The sequence below is a fragment of the Solea senegalensis genome, linkage group LG1 (assembly GCF_019176455.1).
Source record: "Solea senegalensis isolate Sse05_10M linkage group LG1, IFAPA_SoseM_1, whole genome shotgun sequence".
In the NCBI taxonomy this organism is placed as follows: Eukaryota; Metazoa; Chordata; class Actinopteri; order Pleuronectiformes; family Soleidae; genus Solea; species Solea senegalensis.
Window position 1 is genome coordinate 35,962,389 of NC_058021.1, and position 22,187 is coordinate 35,984,575.

At 43.0% G+C, this 22,187-nt stretch overlaps 2 protein-coding genes across 4 annotated transcripts; one reads left to right on the forward strand and one right to left on the reverse strand.

Annotated features, from left to right (window-relative positions):
* Nucleotides 1–8,970: 8,970 nt before the first annotated feature.
* gcm2 (glial cells missing transcription factor 2) lies at nt 8,971–13,986 on the reverse strand. 2 transcript variants are annotated; one of them, XM_044036563.1, is made up of 8 exons: nt 13,551–13,986; nt 11,339–11,402; nt 11,029–11,217; nt 10,836–10,948; nt 10,619–10,744; nt 10,270–10,526; nt 9,836–10,079; nt 8,971–9,736 (listed from the first exon to the last, which is right to left on the reverse strand). In XM_044036563.1, exons 1-8 carry the CDS (start codon nt 13,641–13,643, stop codon nt 9,422–9,424), a joined length of 1,401 nt encoding a protein of 466 aa, XP_043892498.1. In that variant the 5' UTR covers nt 13,644–13,986; the 3' UTR covers nt 8,971–9,421. The 2 variants fall into 2 exon arrangements, with proteins under 2 accessions (XP_043892498.1, XP_043892505.1); XM_044036570.1 differs by having other exon boundaries at nt 11,339–11,728; nt 13,551–13,607.
* Nucleotides 13,987–14,435: 449 nt separating this feature from the next.
* Nucleotides 14,436–20,215, forward strand: sycp2l (synaptonemal complex protein 2-like). 2 transcript variants are annotated; one of them, XM_044044715.1, is made up of 24 exons: nt 14,437–14,562; nt 14,764–14,883; nt 14,955–15,068; nt 15,145–15,249; nt 15,329–15,353; nt 15,578–15,657; nt 15,731–15,819; nt 15,932–15,966; nt 16,215–16,357; nt 16,446–16,498; nt 16,580–16,625; nt 16,713–16,805; nt 17,190–17,262; nt 17,340–17,482; nt 17,549–17,657; nt 17,744–17,793; nt 18,302–18,371; nt 18,460–18,539; nt 18,917–18,959; nt 19,031–19,329; nt 19,525–19,619; nt 19,693–19,792; nt 19,989–20,035; nt 20,109–20,215. In XM_044044715.1, the coding sequence occupies exons 1-24, from the start codon at nt 14,560–14,562 to the stop codon at nt 20,158–20,160; spliced, it is 2,067 nt and encodes a 688-aa protein (XP_043900650.1). In that variant the 5' UTR covers nt 14,437–14,559; the 3' UTR covers nt 20,161–20,215. The 2 variants fall into 2 exon arrangements, with proteins under 2 accessions (XP_043900659.1, XP_043900650.1); XM_044044724.1 differs by lacking the exon at nt 14,955–15,068 and having other exon boundaries at nt 14,436–14,562; nt 19,675–19,792.
* The last annotated feature ends 1,972 nt before the right edge of the window (nt 20,216–22,187 follow it).

Genomic DNA, 22,187 nt, shown 5'->3' on the forward strand with positions numbered 1-22,187 from the left:
AACACATGGAGAGCAGGTGGAGAACGTGTGGATATGGAGAAAAGGCAGAGAAAAGGTGGAGAACATGTGGAGAACATAAGGAGAACATGTGGAGAACACATGGAGAACATTTGGAGAACATGAGGAGAACAGTTGGAGAACACATGGCGAACAGGTGAAGAACACATGGAGAAGATGTGGGGAACACATGGAGAACAGGTGGAGAACACATGCAGAGCAGGTGGAGAACACATGGAGAACACATTGAAAACAGGTGGAAAACATGTGGAGAACACATGGAGAACATGTGGAGAACATCTTGTTCAGAGATGGTTAGAGTCAGGGTTAGGATTAGGCCAGTATAATTGTGGTTAAGGTTAGATTAAGTCTCCAGGAAATTAATGCAAGTCAATGCAATGTCCCCTCAAGTCGTGAATCCAATGTGTGTGAGTGTGTGTGTGTGCGTGTGTGTGTGTGTGTGTGTGTGTGTGTGGTCAGTGTGTGTGTGTGTGTGTGGTTTTGCTGCTGTTCATCATCTAACCATCAGATGTCCTCAGAGGTTTTACTGCACTGTTGCAGATTGAACAGCAGGTGGTGATGCTGCATCATCATGAACTGAGGCAGCAGCGTGTTTGTGTGTGTGTGTGTCTATGTGTGTCTTTGTGTGTGTGAGAGAGAGAGAGAGAGAGTGCATGTGAGTGAAGTAAGTGTGTATGTGTATAAGTGCAGTAAGTGTGTGTGTGTGTGTGTGTGTGTGTGTGTGTGTGTGTGTGAGAGAGAGAGTTTGCAGTAAGTGTGTGTGTGTCTATGTGTGTGTGTGTGAGATAGAGAGAAAGAGAGCGCAGTAAGCGTGTGTGAGAGAGTGCAGTAAGTGTGTGTGTATGCTGAGGAGAGAGGAGAGAGAGAGTGTGTGTGTGTGTGTGGGAGAGAGAGAGAGAGTGCAGTAGGTGTGTGTCAGAGAGAGTGCAGTAAGTGTGTGTGTGTGTCAGAGGTCTGAGTGATTTTAGTGATGTTAACACAGAGTGAACAGCTGGTGTCCACAGCTCTTCACCTCCTTCACTGCTCCTTTCATCTTCACCTAAGGACCAGGAGGACGAGGAGGGCAGAAACATCAGTGAAGGTTACATTACGTCTTCATCATCATCATCATCATCATCATCATCATCATCCATCATCATCATCAACATCAACATCAACATCAACATCATCATCACCATCATCATCAACATCATCATCAACATCAACATCAACATCAACATCAACATCAACATCAACATCATCATCATCATCATCATCATCACACAGAAGGTCAAAGTTGTTTGTATACTCAGATTAGGGTTCATTAGTTAGTATTGTTAGGGTTAGTTGGTTAGTATAGTTAGGGTTAGTTGGTTAGTATTGTTAGGGTTAATTAGTTAGTATTTCTAGGGTTAGTTGGTTAGTATTGTTGGGGTTAATTAGTTAGTATTGTTAGGGTTAGTTGGTTAGTATTGTTAGGGTTCGTTGATTAGTATTGTTAAGGTTAATTAGTTAGTATTGGGTTAGGGTTAGTTGGTTAGTTTTGTAGGGTTAATTCGTTTGTATTGTTAGGGTTAGTTGGTTAGTATTGTGAGGGTTAATTAGTTAGTATTGTTAGGGTTTTGGTAGGGTTAATTCGTTTGTATAGTTAGGGTTAGTTGGTTAGTATTGTGAGGGTTAATTAGTTAGTATTGTGAGGGTTAGTTTGTTAGTATTGTTAGGGTTAGTTGGTTAGTATTGTTAGGGTTAATTAGTTAGTATTGTGAGGGTTAGTTTGTTAGTGTTGTTAGGGTTATTTAGTTGGTATTCTTAGGGTTAGTTGGTTAGTATTGGTTATAAAGAGAGTTTAAAGAGCAGTTTGTTTGTCCTTCACACTGAAGGAGAGAGACAGTGTTTACAGTTAACACACACAGACATACACAGACTGTATGATACACTCTGTGTGTGTGTGAGAGAGAGAGTGTGTGTGTGTGTGTGTGCATTTATGTGTGTGTGAGAGGGAGAGAGAGAGGGTGTGTGTGTGTATGTGAGAGAGAGTGTGTGTGTGTAAGTGAGAGTGTGTGTGTGTGTGAGAGAGGAGTGTGTGTGAGTGTGTGAGAGAGTGTGTGGTGTGTGTGAGAGAGGAGTGTGTGTGTGTGTGTGTGAGAGAGAGAGAGAGAGGGTGTGAGTGTGTGTGAGAGAGAGAGAGCGTGTGTGTGTGTGTGAGAGAGAGAGTGTGAGTGTATGTGTTTATGGATTAAACACTCTCTGTTTGTTGTGTGTTGTCATCACCTCATTACCTCCAACAACACTGACACACACCTTTCTCTCCCACTCTCTTGCTTTCTCTCTCTCTCTCTCTCTCTCTCTCACACACACACACACTCACACACAAATATAACACTATAGAAATAATATTTAATGGTGACACCATCAGGTGATGTCATTGGTGTCCCTCACACTGTGATAATTAGCTGTTTCATCAGCTGAATGTTTGTAAACAACATGGTGGACAGAAGGGGGCGAAACACAAACATGAGGGCATTGCACGACCATAGAAGAAGAAACAACAGTCAGCCCCGCCCCCTGTGTGTGTATGTGAGTCTGCGTGTGTGAGTGTGCGTGTGTGCGTGTGTATATATGTGTGTGTGTGTGTGTGTCATTACTGACATTCCTGCTGTGGTTCAGTGATGAGGACAAAGAAACAGCATCGATCATGTGACAGGAAACACACCTGACGTTCACACACCTGGATCATAGAAGACGACAGAGAGACAGTGAGACAGTGAGACAGAGACACAGTGAGACAGTGAGACAGAGACACAGTGAGACAGTGAGACAGAGACAGAGACAGACGTGATCTTGTCAGATGATTAGAATATGAACGTTTTTATTAATATATTTTCTGCTGAGACATCGTCATTTCCTCTGTGAGTGTGTGTGTGTGTGTGCACACGCGCACGCTGACACAAAGTCCGCATTGACTGTCAGTGAGTGCCCCCTGCTGCTGAGAACTAGACTGAGACTCAGGTTCACTTTCAGTGAAAAATAGATTATAATCCACTTTACAAAAGACTTGTGTAATAAAATCTACGTCAGTTTAAGTTTCGACGATCTCTATGTCACATGATCACGTCTTTATCTTACTGTTACACAGACTTTGTAAACCACTCACTCTCCCACACCAAACCTCATAGAGAAAATTAGTGATTTTAGCTGGGACACAGGAGCTGCTGGTTCTCTGCTGCCTCCTGTGGTCACTGAGGTCAATCTAAATGTTGGATTTCAAACACTGAAGTGACAAAATAAAACATTTGAACTTAGTGATGGAGACAGCAGTGGCCCAACAAATGCTGAAAATCACTGATTTTCTCTGTGAGCTTTGGTCCCTGATTTAGGTTTGATAATGTGTTCACCCTATGATCACATGAGCCATGGTTGTGGTTCATTTATGATCTGATCTGATCTCTCTCTCTTTCTCTCTCTCTCTCTCTCTCTTACTCTTTCTCTCCGCGTCTCTGTGAGCAGTGAGTGTCTCTTGTCCTCAGGCCCAGACTTGTTCTGTCAGTCTGCTTCTTCTCTCTTCAAAGATAAACTTCAACGTAAACGACCTCATTCTTCTTCACTCGACCAGAAACACTTCCTGTTCTGTCACAACACAAGCTACAGCTGTGCTACAGCCCTGAGCACGCCACTCTTCCTGGTCCTGGTCCTGTACCAGGTCCTGGACCTGGTTCTGAACATGGTCCTGGCTGTGGACCTGGTGCTGGTCCTTGACATGATGCTGTGGTCGTTGGTGCTGTGGTTGGTCCTGTGGTTGCTCCTGTTGTGGTTGCTCCTGTGGTGGTTGCCCCTGTGGTTGTTGCTCCTGTGTTAACTGCTGTGGTCGCTACCCCTCAGGTTGTTGCTCTGTTGTCGTTAACTCATGTGGGTGCTCCTGTTGTCGTGCCTGTGGTTGCTCCTGTTGTCGTTGCTCCTGTGATTGTTGCTTGCTCGCTGTTGTTATTCTAGCCTGTAGTGTTGCTCTGTGGTTGCTCATGTGGTCGTTGCTCCTGTGGTTGCTCTGTGCTGCGTTGCTCCTGTGTGGTCGTTGCTCACTGTGGTGTTGCTCCTGTGGTCATTACTCCTGTGGTCATTGCTCCTGTGGTTGCTCCTGTGGTCGTTGCTCCTGTGGTTGCTCCTGTGCTTTCCGTTGCTCCTGTGAGGAGTAAGCTGCTCACTTGTGGTGGTGCCTCCTTTTGGTACTCCTGTGGTCGTTGCTCCTGTATGGTTGTTGCTCCTGTGGTTGCTCACTGTGGTTGCTCCTGTGGTCGTTGCTCCTGTGGTTGTTGCTACCTATGGGTTGCTCCTGTAAGTTGCTCCTGTGGTAAGTTTCTGTGGTTATTGCTCTGTGGTTGTTGCTCCTGTGGTTGCTCCTGTGGTGGTTTGCTCCTGTGGGTTGTTGCTCCTGTTGTGCTCTGTGGTTGCTCATGTGGTCCTGTTGTGGGTTGCTCCTGTGGTTAGCATGTGAGTGCGTTGCTCCTGTGGTTGCTCATGTGATGCGTTGCTCCTGTGGTCATTGCTCACTGTGGTCATTGCTCTGTGGTTGCTCCTGTGGTGCTCACAATGGTTGCTCCTGTGCTCGTTATCACTAATGAGTGGTTAACTCCTTTGGTCATTGCTCCTGTGAGTGAATTGCTCCTGTGGTTGTTGCTCCTGTGGTTGCTCCTGTGGTTGCTCCTGTGGTGCGTTGCTCTGTGGTTGTTGCTCCTGTGGTTGCTCCTGTGGTTGCTCCTGTGGTCGTTGCTCCTGTGGTTGTTGCTCCTGTTGTTGTTGCGCCTGTGGTTGCTCCTCTCATTGCCTGTGCTGTAGTTTACATTAGCCTGGCCAGTGTCAGTTCCGCAGCAGCACTTTGTTTTGAAGTGACATCAAAGCTACCAGCATGTTGCTGTTGCCATGTTGCTGCAGGCAGCGGCGGCAGCCATGACGGTCTGGTTTGGTGAGTACGTGATGTTTCTGCTGATGAAGATGAAGATGAAGAGAAGATGAAGACAAAGATAGAAGATGAGTAAAGATTAAAAGTCAACAGGTTCCACTGGTTCACAAATAAACAACCACAGGTCACATGATGTTTCCCAGCATGCACTGCAGCAGTAGCTGCAGCTGACGTGACGTGTAATTGGTTGAGTTTGACCGATGAAATGATCATCAGAATATCTGTGGAACTGTACCACAACTGTACTACAACTGTACCACAACTGTATAACAACTATACCCCTACTGTATTACAACTGTACCACAACTATACCATAAATGTTTTACAACTGTACTGTACTGTGATTGTACTGCAATTGTACTGCAGCTGTACTGTGATTGTACTGCGACTGTACTGCAATTGTACTGCAGCTGTACTGTGATTATACTGCAATTGTACTGCAGCTGTACTGTGATTGTACTGCGACTGTACTGCAATTGTACTTTGATTGTACTGTGACTGTACTGCGACTGTACTGCGATTCTACCGTGACTGTACTGTGATTGTACTGTGCAGTTATAGTGTGTAACAACATTCTGTTTGAATGAGCCAACTTTAAAGAAACTCCATAATGATTGATGAAGATTGTTTAGGTTTCTTATCAACATGTGAGTCAGAGAAACATCTACATCATCATCATCATCATCGTCATCATCATCCAGCTCAGAGACACTGTCAGCTGATAGAGATCAGACCGGCACTGTCATGCTTCTTTAAGAAGACACTACATTTTTATGATTTGTCTGCTCTGATAAGACTTCTCACGAAAGCAACACACCCCCACACACACACACACACGCACGCATGCACGCAAGCACGCACGCACACACACACACACGTATTAGTGAACTTTGACAGTTTTATCTTTTCTTTCATCTTTGTTTCCCAAGTTTTGCTTTTTTGGCTTTGAAACTGATGATTTTCATTTCTTTCTACAGCAGCTGATTGTTTATAGGGGCCCTCACACACACACACACACACACAAAATTAGTGATTTTAGCTGCGGGGACAAAGGAGCTGCTGGTCCTCTGCTGCCTTGTGTGGTCAATTTGTGTCACTGACATCAATCTCAACGTTGGATTTCAAATACTGAAGTGACAAAAGAAGACATTTGAACTTAGTGATGGAGGCAGCAGTGTGTGTGCGTGTGTGTGTGTGTGATGTTAAAATCACTGATTTTCTCTATGGACTTTGGTGTGGGAGAGTGAGTGGTTTACAAAGTCTGTATAACAGTGAGATAAGGACGTGATCATGTGACATAGATTTTATTATATGAGTCTTTTGTAAAGTGGATCAAATTTGTTTTTCCTTGTGTCTCCACTGGCAGACACGAGGCTCACTAAAAAAAACCCTGAGCTAACCCTTTATAAACAGCATCTCTGTCTATCTGTCTCTGTCTGTGTCTCTCTCTCTCTCTCTCTCTCTGTCTGTCCCTCTCTCTGTCTGACTGTCTCTCTCTCTTTCTGTCTCTGTCTGTCCGTCTGTCTCTGTCGTCTCTGAATCACAACCATGTAGCATCAAACTAAAAACATCCATTAGTGCGGAGCCACATCAGAGCGGGGGGGGTGGGGGGCGTTTGGGTGGCGGCATGTGGGGGCAGATGTCTCATTGTTTGTAAAGATGTCTGTTGTCACTGAGGAGATGATTTATTCGGGATGAAATGATTTGCGTGTGAAAAGCAGTGATGAAGATCAGCAGAGAAGAAGAAGAAGAAGAGGAGGAGGAGATGAGATGATAAAAAGATGAAGGATAGAATTACAGTGCTCAGGATTATCTGCTCCACAGGTGAGAGACAGGTGAGGGACAGGTGAGGTGTTGGCTGATGAGCCGAGAAAACATCTTCTACCTGTGAGTTCAATGTACCAACAGCAGCCAATCACAGGACAGGACCTCACCTGAGCTCTAATACTCACCTGTAAACTCACCTGGACACTCACGTTTAAACTAACCTGGACACTCACGTGTAAATTCACCTGTAAACTTACATGTAAACTTATGTGTAAACTCACCAGGACACTCACCTCTAAACTCATGTGTAAAATCACCAGGACACTCACCTGTAAACTCACGTGTAAAATCATCAGGACACTCACCTGTAAACTCACCTGGACACTCACGTGTAAACTAACCTGGACACTCACGTGTAAATTCACCTGTAAACTTACGTGTAAACTCACCTGTAAACTCACGTGTAAACTCACCAGGACACTCACCTGGACACTCACCTGTAAACTCACCTGTAAACTCACCAGGACACTCACCTGTACACTCACCTGTAAACTCATCTGTAAACCCACCTGGACATTCACCTGTAAACTCATCTGTAAACCCACCTGGACATTCACCTGTAAACCTCCCTGGACACTCACCCGCAAACGTACCTGGACACTCACCTGTAAACTCACCTGTAGACTCACCCTGTCTGTCTCATTTATGTCCACTCACAATGTTTGAGCGCTAATATATGATTAATAATAATATATATTATTATTAATAATTATATTGTTAATATATATTAATATATTAACATCGTTCTCATTGTTGACCAAACTTTTTATTTGTCCTCCTTGTTAGCAACATCGTTGGCATGCATTTTAGCATGTCTGCTAGCACGTTCGCTAGCATGTTTGCTAGCACGTTTGTTTTCTTGCATGTTCACAGTTCAAACCCATGTAACTTTTAAATCACTACTTTGTTTCTTAGCGCTGTAACAAGCAGAATAACACGTGATATAAACCCACCTTTTTTTGTCATTCATTCTTCTTTGTTGGTTCAGAAAGCAGTTGGTGTGTTCAATGGGAGAAATGGGTCTACTGCCTCCGACACTTTCTGTAGAGCACTGCAGTTATTAAACTTGGAGAGTATGAGTACCAATGTACCAACGAAGAACTACTCTCGTTGTAGCTGCTGAGATGCAGAACATCCACCGTGCCAGAGGGGGAGCTGTTTATCTGAGAGCTGGCCTACCATTTACGTCACTTCCAGCTACCTGGCCAATCACAGGACAGTGGGAAAGCTCCTGTTGGCTGGCCAATCACAACACAGTCCACGTTCTGGGGGTGTGATTTTGGTCTGAAACAGTGCGGCTGACGAGAGCGTCAGTGAGGAGATATTTCGATCAGCTCGTTTGCAGCAACTAGGAGGATTTTAACCATGAAAACAAGTTAATATATGTAAGTAGACCTACATAACTAACATATATGTGCGAAACAAGCATTCAATGTCACCTTTAATGGAAGGTAGTGAAAGAGGGGAGGGGGAGGAGTCAGGGGGAGGAGTCGGGGGAGGCGGTGTGAGGGAGTGTTTCCAGGTTCACAGCGAGGACAGTGGTGTTTCCTGTCTTGACGCGTTCTTGTCAAAACAACATTTATTACTCACAGACCAGAACAGCTGCGTCTCAGTCCGAGGTTCTGGACCTGAGAGGAAGTCCCTCCACCAGGGGGTGGGGCTGAGCCTCACACTCACACACACCGTCTAACCAGTTTATATTCTAGTTCTAATCCAGATTCAGATTTTGTTTCAGATCCAGGTTTAGATTAAGATTTCAGCTCCAATTCATAGTTCATGTTCATGTTCATGTTCATGTTCAGGCTCATGTTTATGTTCATGTTCAGGCTCATGTTCAGGTTCAGGTTCAGGTTCAGGTTCAGGTTCAGGTTCATTTTCATCTTCAGGTTCATAGTTACCTACTCAGCATGCTTTTGGAACCTCGCCGGACCAGGTACTAAAAATAGTACCTGGTTCTAAAAATAGTAGCTGGTACCAGGTTACTATGCTTGTGGAAATGCTACTTAAACTGTGCTGTGGCGAGGCGGTGGAAACACGGTATTAGAGTTGAAATAAAAGGGTTTTAGTTTCAGTCCCTAACTTCATATGACTATGTAAAACTGCCAAGAACCTGGACCTGCTCCCAAAACTACAACCCATCACCCACAGCAACACTGAGGACAGGAGCAGCAGCAAATGCACATATTCACTCATTCATTCATTCATGTTTATTTGATAAAGACAGATTCAAGTGAATATCGCAACATGTCATTAATGCTCAGTCCAGTCCAGTCAAGACTGGTTCTGTCTAATTCAGTCCCATTCATTCATGACCAGAACAGATCAGTCCGGTTCACTTAGCACACAATGGTCCAATAAATTAGCCAAACAACAGGAACAATCAGGAGAGAACATTATTGATCAGATCAATGAAACCCAATCCTGTAGATCTTTGAAACCACACAACACTGACATTAACCTGCTTTGTTTCTGGGGTCACATGACAATGTGGAGGGTCACATGACAAACTTTGTTAGGTCTTATCCTGCAGGGGGTGCTAGAGAGGAGCCGGAGAGTCTGAAATGAGATCAAGGAAAGAAACAAGACCTTCCAGATGTTTGTCATGGTCCTGATGGTTACAGTCACAGAGTGGGCGGAGCTGCATCAGTAGTCGTCATAGCGATATGTGTTGGGGTAGGCATAGCGGTAGTCGTAGCCGTCAGCTCGCTCTGTCTTGGTCTGCAGAGGTTCTGGTGGAAACGACAGAGACTTGATGACTCCTCCTGACTCCTCGGTCACCTTCACCTCGGTGGAGTACATGGAGGATGCGGAGTCATCCAGCAGCGAGGAGCAGCCGGGAAGACCGGGCGGTTTAGACGGAGTACATGGCTGGTGCGACGGCAGACCAGCTGGAGGTTTGGGACACGACTGGTAGGCAGGAAGCACCGCCGAAGGCTTGGGGCAGGGCTGGTAGGACACCTGAGGAAGATCAGCAATATTGTTAATAAGGTTTCAGGAGGTCAGGAGGTGTCCAGCTCTCCCAGGCTCACAGACCGGCTCTAAACAAACCCAGCTCACCTTGGTTGTCGTGGTGATGATTGTCTGCAGCGCTGCAGGTGACCCCGGGGTGTTACCTGTGTAACGGCAGGGATAGTCAGCGCTGTAATAGTGGTGGTTGTCTCCATAGGGGGCGGAGCCCTTCAACAGCTCTTTCCAGCTTGGAGGAGGTTTGGTCTGAGTGTCGAAGGAGGAGGAGCAGGAGGAGGATGAGAGAGGAACTGATGATGAAGACGAGGAGGAGGGACCAATGACCGGAGTCATCCTGCACATGAAGCAGCAGCAGATTCAGGTCTACACTTCAGGTCTACACTGTCACAGTCTAAGATCTAAACTGGTTCAGAACCTGGTTTGGACCTGTTTATGCAGTGAGTAGATGCACTACCTGTTAATGATCTAGTTAATGATCTAGTTTAAACCAGGGCTAAGATCTAAACTACATTCACCATGCTGACCTGGAGTCACAGAGGTCAGAAGTCACAGGATATGAAGGTGAGGTCAGGTATCCCTGGAACTCATAGCCAGGACGGCCCATGTAGAGCCTGGGATTGGCTGGTTTCTGCAGGGTGGGTGGAGCCTCCCCCAGAGCATTGTGGGGGTTGTAGTAGGGCTCTGGACTCTGGAATGCCGTGTAATGCTGCGGGAAGTTTGGTTCAATGAAGGAGATTCTGTCAGGTGGTTCCATGCAGGACAGGAGAGCAGGGCCCAGAGCCTGATAGTGTAAACAAATAAACAGTTAACAAACAACAACATAATAAACAAACAGCTGTTGTTGTTGTTGTTGTTGTTGTTGTTAATGATGACCTGGGTTTCGATGAGTCGTCTCTTTGGTGTGAATGGAGGTGAACTGACTCGTCTCTTCACTGAACTTCTTCTGGCTTCAGTCTCGGACTTTGACTCTGGTCTGGGGTGATCGTGGATCCCTTTAGCCTGGAAGACAACAACAACAAATACAATAATAATAAACAACATTGTCCCTGAGAACTTGGTTAACCCCACCGTGACCCTCTCGACCTCTGACCTGGAAGAAAATGGCCTTTCCGTCCACCCTCCAGAAGTTGGTGACGGGGTAACCACTGTGCCCGCGACATGGCAGCAGCTCCAGAGAGGCGTTACAGCTCGGACACAGCTTCTCTGAAACACACAGAGTCTGATCAGGACTCAACACCAGGGGGAGCTCACCTGCTTCTGTTCTGGTTTGACTTGTGTCTTACTCTGCTGCTTCTGTCTGGCCTTGTCACAGATGGCAGGGCGGAGCTGAAGTCTGGAGCCGTCGGGCAGCGTGCAGCCACGAGAACACACCACCACGCCCAGACACGACTTCTTCAGGATCTGACAGTTGTGGTTGTTGGTGTTTCTCATCGCCCAGCCAGACAGGTGGCGCTGTGCATTTTTATCTTCAGCTGCAAAAGACACCTGTTAGTTACAACTGTTAGCTACAACTTAGCTATAACAGTTAGCTACAACTGTTAGCTACAATATTTTTGTGACAGTTTTATTCTTTTGATGATAAAAGTTTCTCACAGCTGTAAATGTAACGAACGTAACCGTCTGTCCACTCCTGAAATGAGTCAAACTGCTTCAGGTCCTGAGAGACAGACAGACAGACAGACAGAGACACAGACACAGACACAGACATTTATGTTTGATGTAAGACTCACACCTACAGATTGACATTATTAATGACATTAATATAATTAATTAATGTGAGATGTTCCTGCTCAGGTGGGATGTTACTGCTCAGGTGAGATGTTCCTGCTCTGGTGAGATGTTCTTGCTCTCAGGTGAGATGTTCCTGCTCAGGTGAGATGTTCCTGCTCTCAGGTGAGATGTTCCTGCTCTGGTGAGATGTCCCTGCTCATGTCCATGTCGCAGTGTTCATTTCATGGTTCTCGAGGTTTTTATATAATGTGCCTGTAAATTTAATCTGGATTATTTGATTATAATATAATATAATATAATATAATATAATATAATATAATATAATATAATGTAATATAATATAATATAATATAATATAATATAATATAATATAATATAATATAATGTAATATAATAATACAATCAGATTCTGTTAATTTTTTTAGACCATTTAAGAAAAATGTAATGGTTTAACTTGATGTTATTTGTCATAAACATTTGAGCGCTCACTCTGTGTTTTGGTTTCACTGGAAACAAAATATAAAAACCAGTTTTTACTGTTTGAGCAACAACAAGAGAAGAGCTGCGTCAGCTGACACACACACACACACTTCACTGCTCACACAAACACACAAAGTATTTAAATTTATTTCAATATTGTCATATTTTAATAGTTTGTATAATTAAAATAATTTACACACCATTAAATTAAATTAAATTAAATTAAATTAAATTAAATTAAATTAAATTAAATTAAATTAAATTAAATTATTTAATAAAACATTTTATTTTTGTTTTTACTGAAATATAAAATATATAAAAGTATTGAAATATAAAGGTGATGAAATTATAAAGAAACACTTTATTACTTTTATTATTATTATTATTATTATTATTATTATTATTACTGTCCTTAACAATAATAAGGATAATTAATAATAAATGTGATAAACAAACGTTTAATAATTAATTATAGATTTATATTTAAAAAAGTTATTGAATTATATTAAATGTAATGTAATATAATATTTTATTGACATTGATTTAAATTTCATTTAACTTAAATAATAATCATTGTAATTAAGATTTTATGAAACTTTTAAATAATTGATAATAATAATTATTATTATAATTATGTACCTATTTAATGTATTTAATGATTTTTTTAATGGATTTCAATATGTTTTATATTCATTTCAATTCTTTGTTTTTATTGTATTATTTTTGTCTCCTCAATTTTTTACTGATATTTTATTGTACTACTGTCGTTTTATTGCAATTTTACTGTAGTTCTACTGCGCTTTTACTGTACTTTTATTGTAGTTTTACTGCAGTTTAATAATTTTTGTTGCAGTTTTACTGCAGTTTAATTGTATTTTATTGTAGTTTTACTGCAGTTTTATTGCATTTTACTATAGTTTTACTGCGGTTTTATTGTAGTTTTACTGCAGTTTTATTGTACTTTCATTGTAGTTTTATCATAGTTTTACTGCGGTTTTATTGTACTGTTATTATAGTTTTACTGCAGTTCTACTACGGTTTAATTGTATTTTTTTCTGTAGTTTTACTGCGGTTTTATTGCATTTTACTGTAGTTTTACTGTGGGTTTATAGTAGTTTTACTGTGGTTATACTGCGGTTTATTGTACTTTTTTATTGTACATTCATTGTAGTTTTATTATAGTTTTACTGCAGTTTAACTGTGGTTTTATTGTATTTTTATTATAGTTTTACTGCAGTTTTATTGTAGTTTTATTGCATAATTATTATAGTTTTACTGCGGTTTTACTGTACTTTTGTTGCAGTTTTACTGCAGTTTCAATTGTACTTTAATTGTACTTTTATTGCAGTTTTACTGTAGTTTCATTATAGTTTTACTGTGGTTTTTACTGCGGTTTTATTGTATTCTTATTATAGCATTACTGTGGTTTTAATGTACTTTTATTGCGATTTCATTGTATTTTTATTATAGTTTTAGTGCGGTTTACTGTACTTTTATTGCGGATTTACTGCTGTTTAATAGTCCTCCTAGTTATTGACATGTCCTCTTCTGTCGTCTTGTCTCCGCGGTGTCTCTCTGGGACAGGATCACTTACCTGCGGTAGTTTGGGGTCGTTGATGTCCCACGTTAGTTTCATCCCGACTGAACATACACAGTCCGCCTCGTCCCGCTCCTCCGCCCGGGACATTCTCTGATCCCGATCCTGATCCCGGGCTTAGTCCCGGTTCTACTCCTAATCCTGACCCTTGTCCTGGTGTTGTTAACTCCTCTTCTGATCCGAATCCTTCAGGTCTTCAGTTTTAAATTTGAGATCGAAAACCAGAGCTAAGCCTAAACCAGACCAGAATCCGGATCAGATTAACTTGGACTAAAACAGTGATAGTTATTTAATTTTAACTTTTATTGAAATTAAAGTTTAACACGCGACACAGAGACACAGACAGACTGACAGACAGACAGACACTCCGAGACAGAGAGCGAATGAGTGAGTGCAGCTGAACTGGGTCTCAGGTGTGTGTGTGTGTGTGTGAGAGAGAGAGTTGTGTGTGTGTGAGAGAGCGAGAGAAAGTGTGTGTGTGTGTGTGTGAGAGAGAGAGAGAGAGAGAGAGAGAGAGAAAGTGTGTGAGGAGAGAGCGAGAGAGAAAGTGTGTGTGTGAGAGAGAGGGGAGAGAGAGAGAGCGAGAGTTGTATGTGTGAGAGAGCGAGAGAGAAAATGTGTGTGTGTGTGTGTGTGTGTGTGAGAGAGAAAGTGTGTGTGTGTGTAAACAGTTTAATGTTTCTCCCAAAACAAACAAACTCATTAGTCATCAATTAAAGGACACAACGACCTGTCTGTCTTCATGTGTGTGTCCACCTGTTTATAATAATAATAATAATAGTTTATCTTCATGAATGTGTCCTCTCACATTATTATAGAATATTAGAATTAGGATTATTAGATTATTGATGTTGACTGAAATCTCTCCACAGTGTCGGCGCTATTTTGTGTCTCTCGCAGCTGCGCGGCCACGATGCACTGATGAGTTAATTGTCGGCAGCTGTGCGCGCTCACACATACACACACACACGCAGGCGCGTGGACAGCAGCAGAGCAGAAGAAAACGATGGTAAATAAAGATTTGAATAAAATGTACATGTTTGTTTTTTAGTGACAGGGTCACATGACAGCAGCGGTGAACTTTGATGCTGTTATTTTTTATCCACCTCCTCTTTAGTCACAGCGCGGGCTGCAGCGCCCTCTGCTGACGTCACAGCGGGATTTCACTGTGTTACTTTAAAAGGGTATGTGTGTGTGTGTGTTTGTGTAGTTCCAGGTCCAGGTCCAGGACTGTCTTGTCCTCAGAGACTCAAAGTGTCTTGTTTCCGTTCTTCGTGATGAAGGTTTGACCGGAGTCAGCATCACCACACTAGACCAGTGTGTTACCAAGGTAACAGCATGGTGGACGTGGTTTACAGGCTCTGGGTGGGTGTGGCTTCAGCAGTGTTTGTGTGTTTATAGGCTCTGAGTGGGCGTGGCTTCAGCAGTGTCCTGGTTGTATTAAAGTCTTTACAGATTTTGTCTGAAAACAGAGACGAGCTGCAGACTCTCGTCAACCATGGACTGACCACAAAGGTAATCTGATTATAATTTGATTATAATTTGAGTATAATATATATTCTGTTTATCTGTTTACGTGTAATCTGTTTAGGTGTTGCTGTGGTTTAAAATCATCCATGACCTTCTGACCTCTGACCCTCATAGAAGCTCCGCCTCCCTGCACAGCCTGACTGAGGAATTTTATGACTACTTCCTGGTGAGGAGCATGCTGGGAAAACCCAGTGTGATGTCATGGGTTGAATTTAAATGTAATTCTGTCTCTGTCTGTCTTTCAGATTCTGTCTCACTCGTCTCTCTCAGGTTTGTTAAAAAAAAATTCAGTCTGAATTTATCTCCTCAGGTTCGTCTCTCTCTCATATCTCTCACCTGTCTCTGCTCTCCTATCTCACCTGTCTCTCCTATCTCACCGGTCTCTCTCTCCACTCACCTGTCTCTTTCTCTCCTCTCTCACCTGCCTTGCTCCTCTCACCTGTCTCTCTCTGTCATCTCTCACCTGTCTCTCTCTGCTCTCACCTGTCTCTCAGTGTCTCAGGTGTCTGTGGTTCTTGTCCATTTGGTCCAGTCCAGTCTAGAACCACAGATCCACTTCCCTGTCAGACTTGAGGTAACATGGAAAACACAGCAGCATGTTATTATGGGATGTCTGTGTTGTGTCTCTGACATGTTGTTTATTTCAGGCCATTAGAACTTTGAACAGAATCCTCGAGTCAGTGAGTCCAGACCAGAGGAAACTGATCCAGACCCACCAGAACCAGAACCTCATCCAGTAATACCTGTCTGTCTCTCTCTCTCTCTCTCTCTCTGACCCGTCTGTCTGACCTGTCTCTCTCTCTCCCTCTCTGACGTGTCTTTCTCTTTCTGACCTGTCTGTCTGTCAGGAGTCAGCTGGCTGCAGCAGTTCTCTCAGCTGGAGGTGAGTGGACGTACATGCGTGGGTGTGCGCGTGGACGTGCGTGTGTGCGCTTGTGGACGTACAGTATGTGTGGATGTGCGTGTGGATGTGTGTTTGTGTGGACATCTTGTGTCCACATTAATATAATCTTGTGTCAGTGAGGAAACAAAAGATTGATGAATGAATGAGTGTTAAAACTTGTCATGTTGATGAATGAGTGAACAATAAAGTTTGACTTGTAATGGTTGAATAACAATGAACATGTTTAGACTACGAGCTGCAGGTCAGCCTATCAGAGGCTCTGTGTCGTCTGACGCCCAAGAAAAAGCGCCAGCTACAGGCCACTCACTGGTTCAGCAGCTGTGACATCAGAGACGCCTTCTGTGACATCAGAGACGGAGACTTTGAGGTGGTGAGGGACTGACCTGTCTGTCTGCTCACCTGTCTGTCTGTTCACCTGTCTGTCTGCTCACCTGTCTGTCTGTCTACTCACCTGTCAGGACTGCAGACGTTTCCTGAATTTTGTGAACAGTTTCCATGGTAACCAGAGGAGGTGAGTGTAAACGGTTTCCATAGTAACCAGAGGAGGTGAGTGTAAACGGAAGTCTCATCAGTTTTCTCTTCTGTTTATCAGAGTGTTTTCTTTCCCGTGTGTCCGGGTTTTTCTGGACTCTACACAGGTAAAACCTTCACCTCACACACATCTCATGTGTTTACGTCTCGTGTGTGTACGTCTCGTTCACATAACATTGCAATAACATTTGCAGCTGTTTCGACCTAAAGACGACAAACTGGACGAGTTCTGGATCGATTTTAATGTCGGCTCAGGATGTGTGAGCTTCTTTGTCAACGATCCTAACGTAACAAGCACTAACACACTTTGACACACACTCTGTAACACACACTGACATACACACTGTAACACACACACACACTGTAACACATGCTTTGACAAACACTCTGTGACACCCACACACACACACACACACTCTGTAACACAGACACTGTAACACACTGCACACACTGTAAAAAACACTCTGTGACACACACACACACACTGTAAAAAACAGTCTGTGACACACTGTAACACACACACTGTAACACAAACACACACTGTAAAGCACACACTGTAACACACACACACACACTGTAACTTTGACACACACTCTGTGACACAGACACAGTGACACATGCACACTGCACTGTGTCAGGTTGTTGTTTTCTGTTGTTGTGGTGGTTGCCAGGGTTACCTGTGGGACTCTGTTCACCTGCTCAGAGAGGATGTGAGTTGCTACAGTTTCCAGGTCAAACACGAAGGTCAGTCTCTCTCTGTTACCATGCAAACGTGTCACTCAGTTACTGTGTGATTCAGAGTTGTGTGTGTGTGTTCCCAGAATGCACTGGGACTGAGACTGTCCTCAGCGTCCATCTGAACAATCCCATCATGCACCACAGCAGCAGAGGTCAGAGGGTGGAGCTGATTTTCAGCTGTGATTATCAGAGAGACCTGCAGGAGGCAGCAGAGAGGGTCTTTAAGGTACCTGTCTGTATGTATGTCTCTCTGTCTGTCTGTAAACCGACAGTAACATGTTTTTCTGGTCAGAGTGGGAGGAGCTCCCCTTCTAATAAAGCATCAGGAAGTAAAGTCCAGGCTCCACCCCCTGTACGCTCCTACAGCAGAAAGAAACCACAGAAGAAGAGCCATCTGAAGAGTGAGTCACAACCTGCTCCACCTGCTGGAGGCAGCGTCAACTGTTTGAGTGAATTAATTTCATGTGGTGGTTTGTTTGTGGTCTAGTTCTTCCTCTGTCGTCTCCCAGCAGCGAGGACGACTCCTGTGTGTCAAAGGTGGACAACACAACAACACCACAACAACAACAACACAACAACACATTAACACAACACCACAACAATAAAACACCACCATAACACAACAACATGAACACAACACCACCACAACAACACCATAACACAACAACACCACACCACCACCATAACACACAACAACACAACTACACCATAACACAACACCGCAACAATACCATAACACACCACCATAACACAACACCACCATAACACAACAACACAACACCACCATAACACAACACCACCACAATAACACAACAACATGACACCACTATAACACAAATCAACAACACAACACCACAACAACACCATAACACAACACCATAACACACACCACAACAACACCATAACACAACACCATCACCATACCACCACCATAACACAACAACACAACACCATAACACAACAACACCATAGCACCACAACACAACACCACCACGAGAACACAAGTCACACGAAACACAATAACAATATTTGTTCTGTTTTTCAGACTCCAAGTAAAAGCAGAGCAGAGATTCTGTTTGATCAGATCAGACACTCAACGCCCAACTACAGCACAGGTCAGACCCTGAACGCACTGTCCAACTACAGCACATGGATTCAAATGGCCATGTTTCTCTGATTGGTTGTTTTAAATGTGGGTGTCAGGTGTTCCTGTGGGGGCGGAGCCAGTGGTGTCACACAAATACACAGTGGAGGTTGGAAGAGGAGCTTCAGCTGTACAGCAGGTACATGGCCGTTTCTCAATAGCCATACTTGGATAATTAATGATAATGATAATTATTAATAATTAATGATAATTCATTAATGATAACTAATGAGGCTTAAGCACTCTGCGCCACCCACCATTCAAACAGTACAACAAGGAAGTAGCTGCTTTTCCAATTGAAGAATCATACTTGTGTACTCTGTACTTGGCGAGTATGTACTCAAGTATGCAAGTACGTACTTGCATGAGTATTGAGAAAGGGCCCATTTCAGGGTCTGGATCCTGTGAAGTGTGCAGCCGAGAGAGGTCATGTGACGTGTCTCACACTTTAGAGGATCCACACTTTACAGCATCCACACTGGTTCCTGTTTCACAGCTGGTTCTCATCTTTTACAGGAAGTAGTCAGCAGTGACAGGAAGAGAGCTGCTGCTGACTCAGGTTTGACATCATTCTTCACTTTGGTCACAGGAGTAGGAGCTTTCTCGGTTAATCTGTCATGTTTTGTGAAGGTTACCTGTCGGATCACACTGAGGGCAGCCCAGCCCACAAGAAGAAGGTGGAGCCACAGGCAGAGAGGGAGGGGTCTGTGCACTTCCTGAACGTTGATACTGGATCTGTTGCTCATCTGGACTCAGTGTGGTCACCTGAGGGGGTGGGGCCACTAACAGATGAGGTGGAGCCATTTGGGGAAGGAGTTGAGGGGGAGGGGTCAGCGAACACGCTGGGGGTGAGGCCAGAGTCAGACCTGACATCAGGTTTCACCAATGTGTTTAAAAACCTCAAAGCAGAACTGGAGCAGCACATGACGGTGAGTGATGATTGATGATTGATTCTGATAATTGATTATTGATGACAATTATTGATGATTGATTCTGATGACTGATTATTGATGACTGATGATTGATTATTGATGATAATTATTAATGATTGATTGTGATGATTGATGACTGATTATTGATGATAATTATTGATGATTGATTCTGATGATTAAATCATGTTTTAGAGCTGCTGGAAGAAAGTGGAACAAAACATTCATCTGTCCTTTAACGAGTGTCAACAACAGGTGACGTCATTGCTCACAGCTGTCCATCAACACAGGTACCACCCACATGAACCGCCCACATCCACACAGGTACCGCCCACAAACCCATAGCTGTGTGTGTGTGTGTAGGTTGTCGCTGCTGCAGAACTTTGAAAACATCGTCACTGATGAACTGAAACATCTGGAGGAAAATTCAACACAACTGAACAACCTGAACACACAGATACAGGTACACACATACCTGACACACACACACACACACACACGCACACCTGATACACAGACACACACCTGACAGACAGACAGACACACACACACCTGATGCACACACACACAGTGGTTGAAGTAAAACATTTTTAGATCTAGACCAGGTCCTGACTCAGACTTGATGTAGAAGTGGTCCTGACCCACTTTGTTTCTTCCAGACTCAGATCCAGCGTCTCGGGTCCTTCTGTAATGATCAGCTGATCAGGTGAGTCTTCATGTCAACACCTGAATCCAGATTCTGTCAGAATCCAGTTCATACTGGTTTAAACCTGTTTCAGGCTGAAACGTCTGGAGAGCAGAGACTCTGAAGACCAGGACCTGAGAACATAGACCAGTCCACAAAGTGATTGAGTAATGATGTCCAACTATAAAGACATGAAAAGCACTTTTCAAGATTCAAGATTCTTTATTGTCATTCAACACACATGAGACATGAGGTGGGAACGAATTTGCAGTCTCTCCAGAACCCAGTGTTACTTCCAGTGTGTGAACTATGCCGCAGGTTTCGTGGGGGCTCACGTATATGTGCATGCACGCCCGGACTGGAGGCGTATCTCCACCGGCTCTACTCGCCATGGCACGACACTACACGGTTTAGGTACATACTCAACTCAACACATTATTATTACAAGCCTGTATGTCTACTTGTCTTAAGTAAGCACATATGGAATCCAACCTTCACACACACACACACACACACACATACATACACATACACATAAAATCTTAACCAAATCAATCAAAAAACAATATTTTGCCAATATTTTAGAGACGCCCCCAAAACACAAATCATGTTTCCAGGGGAGGCTAATCACTGTAGACACTCTCTCTGGTACTGTACAGTTGAAATGTTCCTGTCATAGATCACATCAGATTATAGCTGATGCAGCGGAAACAACAAAATCTCAATGTTTGACAGCATTTCAGTGACTGTGTTTATATTTACACGTGGAAATATAGTCATGAAATAGTGTTGAGCGAAATGTTTTAATGTAAGATAGAGTCAAACAAGTGAGTCAGTTTGAACATGGACACTTTTATAATGATAGGTCCATCGGATGTTTAGGTGAGCAGTCATGAATGAGCAGGGTGAAGAGAAGAGGGCTCAGCATGCAGCCCCGGGGGGAGCCAGTGCTGAGGGTGATGGAGGTGGAGCAGATGTCGTGGATCCTCACTGACTGCGGCCTGTCTGTCAGGAAGTCCAGGACCCAGTTGCAGAGGTGGGGGCTCAGTCAAAGGGAAAAGAGTTTATGGATCAGGGTCATTCAGGAACTGAATATATTAAATGAAACCTTGAATATATGGAATGAAACTTGACTGACGTCAGACTTCACGGCAGTGCGTACGGCCATCTTGTGTAACGAGTGGATGCTGCAGCAAAAAGTGACAGAGTGACAATGAGTCAGGCTGCTCGCAATCTCGTTGCAGCAATATTAAACAATGAGGACGTGACTAACATACTGGCGAATGCGTGTACGTTCCAAAATCCTCCCAATACCCCTGCCCAATGACGTTCTTCTGACAAAGAAGTTTGCTCCCTTTTTAACCGTTCCATATATTCAACTTTCATTATATATATTCAGACATTTATTATATATATTATATAGGCAGCCCATGGCCAAGTGGCAGCCCGTGGCCAAGTGGAAAAGGAACTTGACTTGTAACTGGAGCGTCGCCGGCCCCACTCGGCCAAAAAGGGCTGGGGTACCTCTGAGCAAGGTACCCAACCCCCAATGCTCCCCGGGCACTACTCAGTGTGGCAGCCCACTGCTCCTAATTCTAGGAGCGGTCAAATGCAGAGGAATACTTTCCCTAAGGGGATTAATAAAAATTCAATTCAATATTCAGTCTTTATATACACTTTATATATATATATAAACCCTTATATATGTTCAAACTTTCATTATATATATTATGACTTTCATTATATACTGTATATGTTCAATCTTTCATTAGATATTTTCAGACTCATTATATATATATTCAAACTTTCATTATATATATTCAACCTTTATATACACTTTATATATATTCAACCTTTCATTATATATATTCAAACTTTCATTATATATATATTCAAACTTTCATTATATATATTCAGACATTTATTATATATATTCAGCCTTTATATACACTTTATATATATTCAGACATTTATTATATATATTAAGCCTTTATATACACTTTATATATGTTCGAACTTTCATTATATATATTAAGACATTCATTATATATATGTTCAAACTTTCATTAGTTATATTCAGCCATACACTTTATATTACACTACATTACATGTCATTTAGCAGACACTTTTATCCAAAGCGACTTACAATGGAATGGAGTACAATCAGCCATAT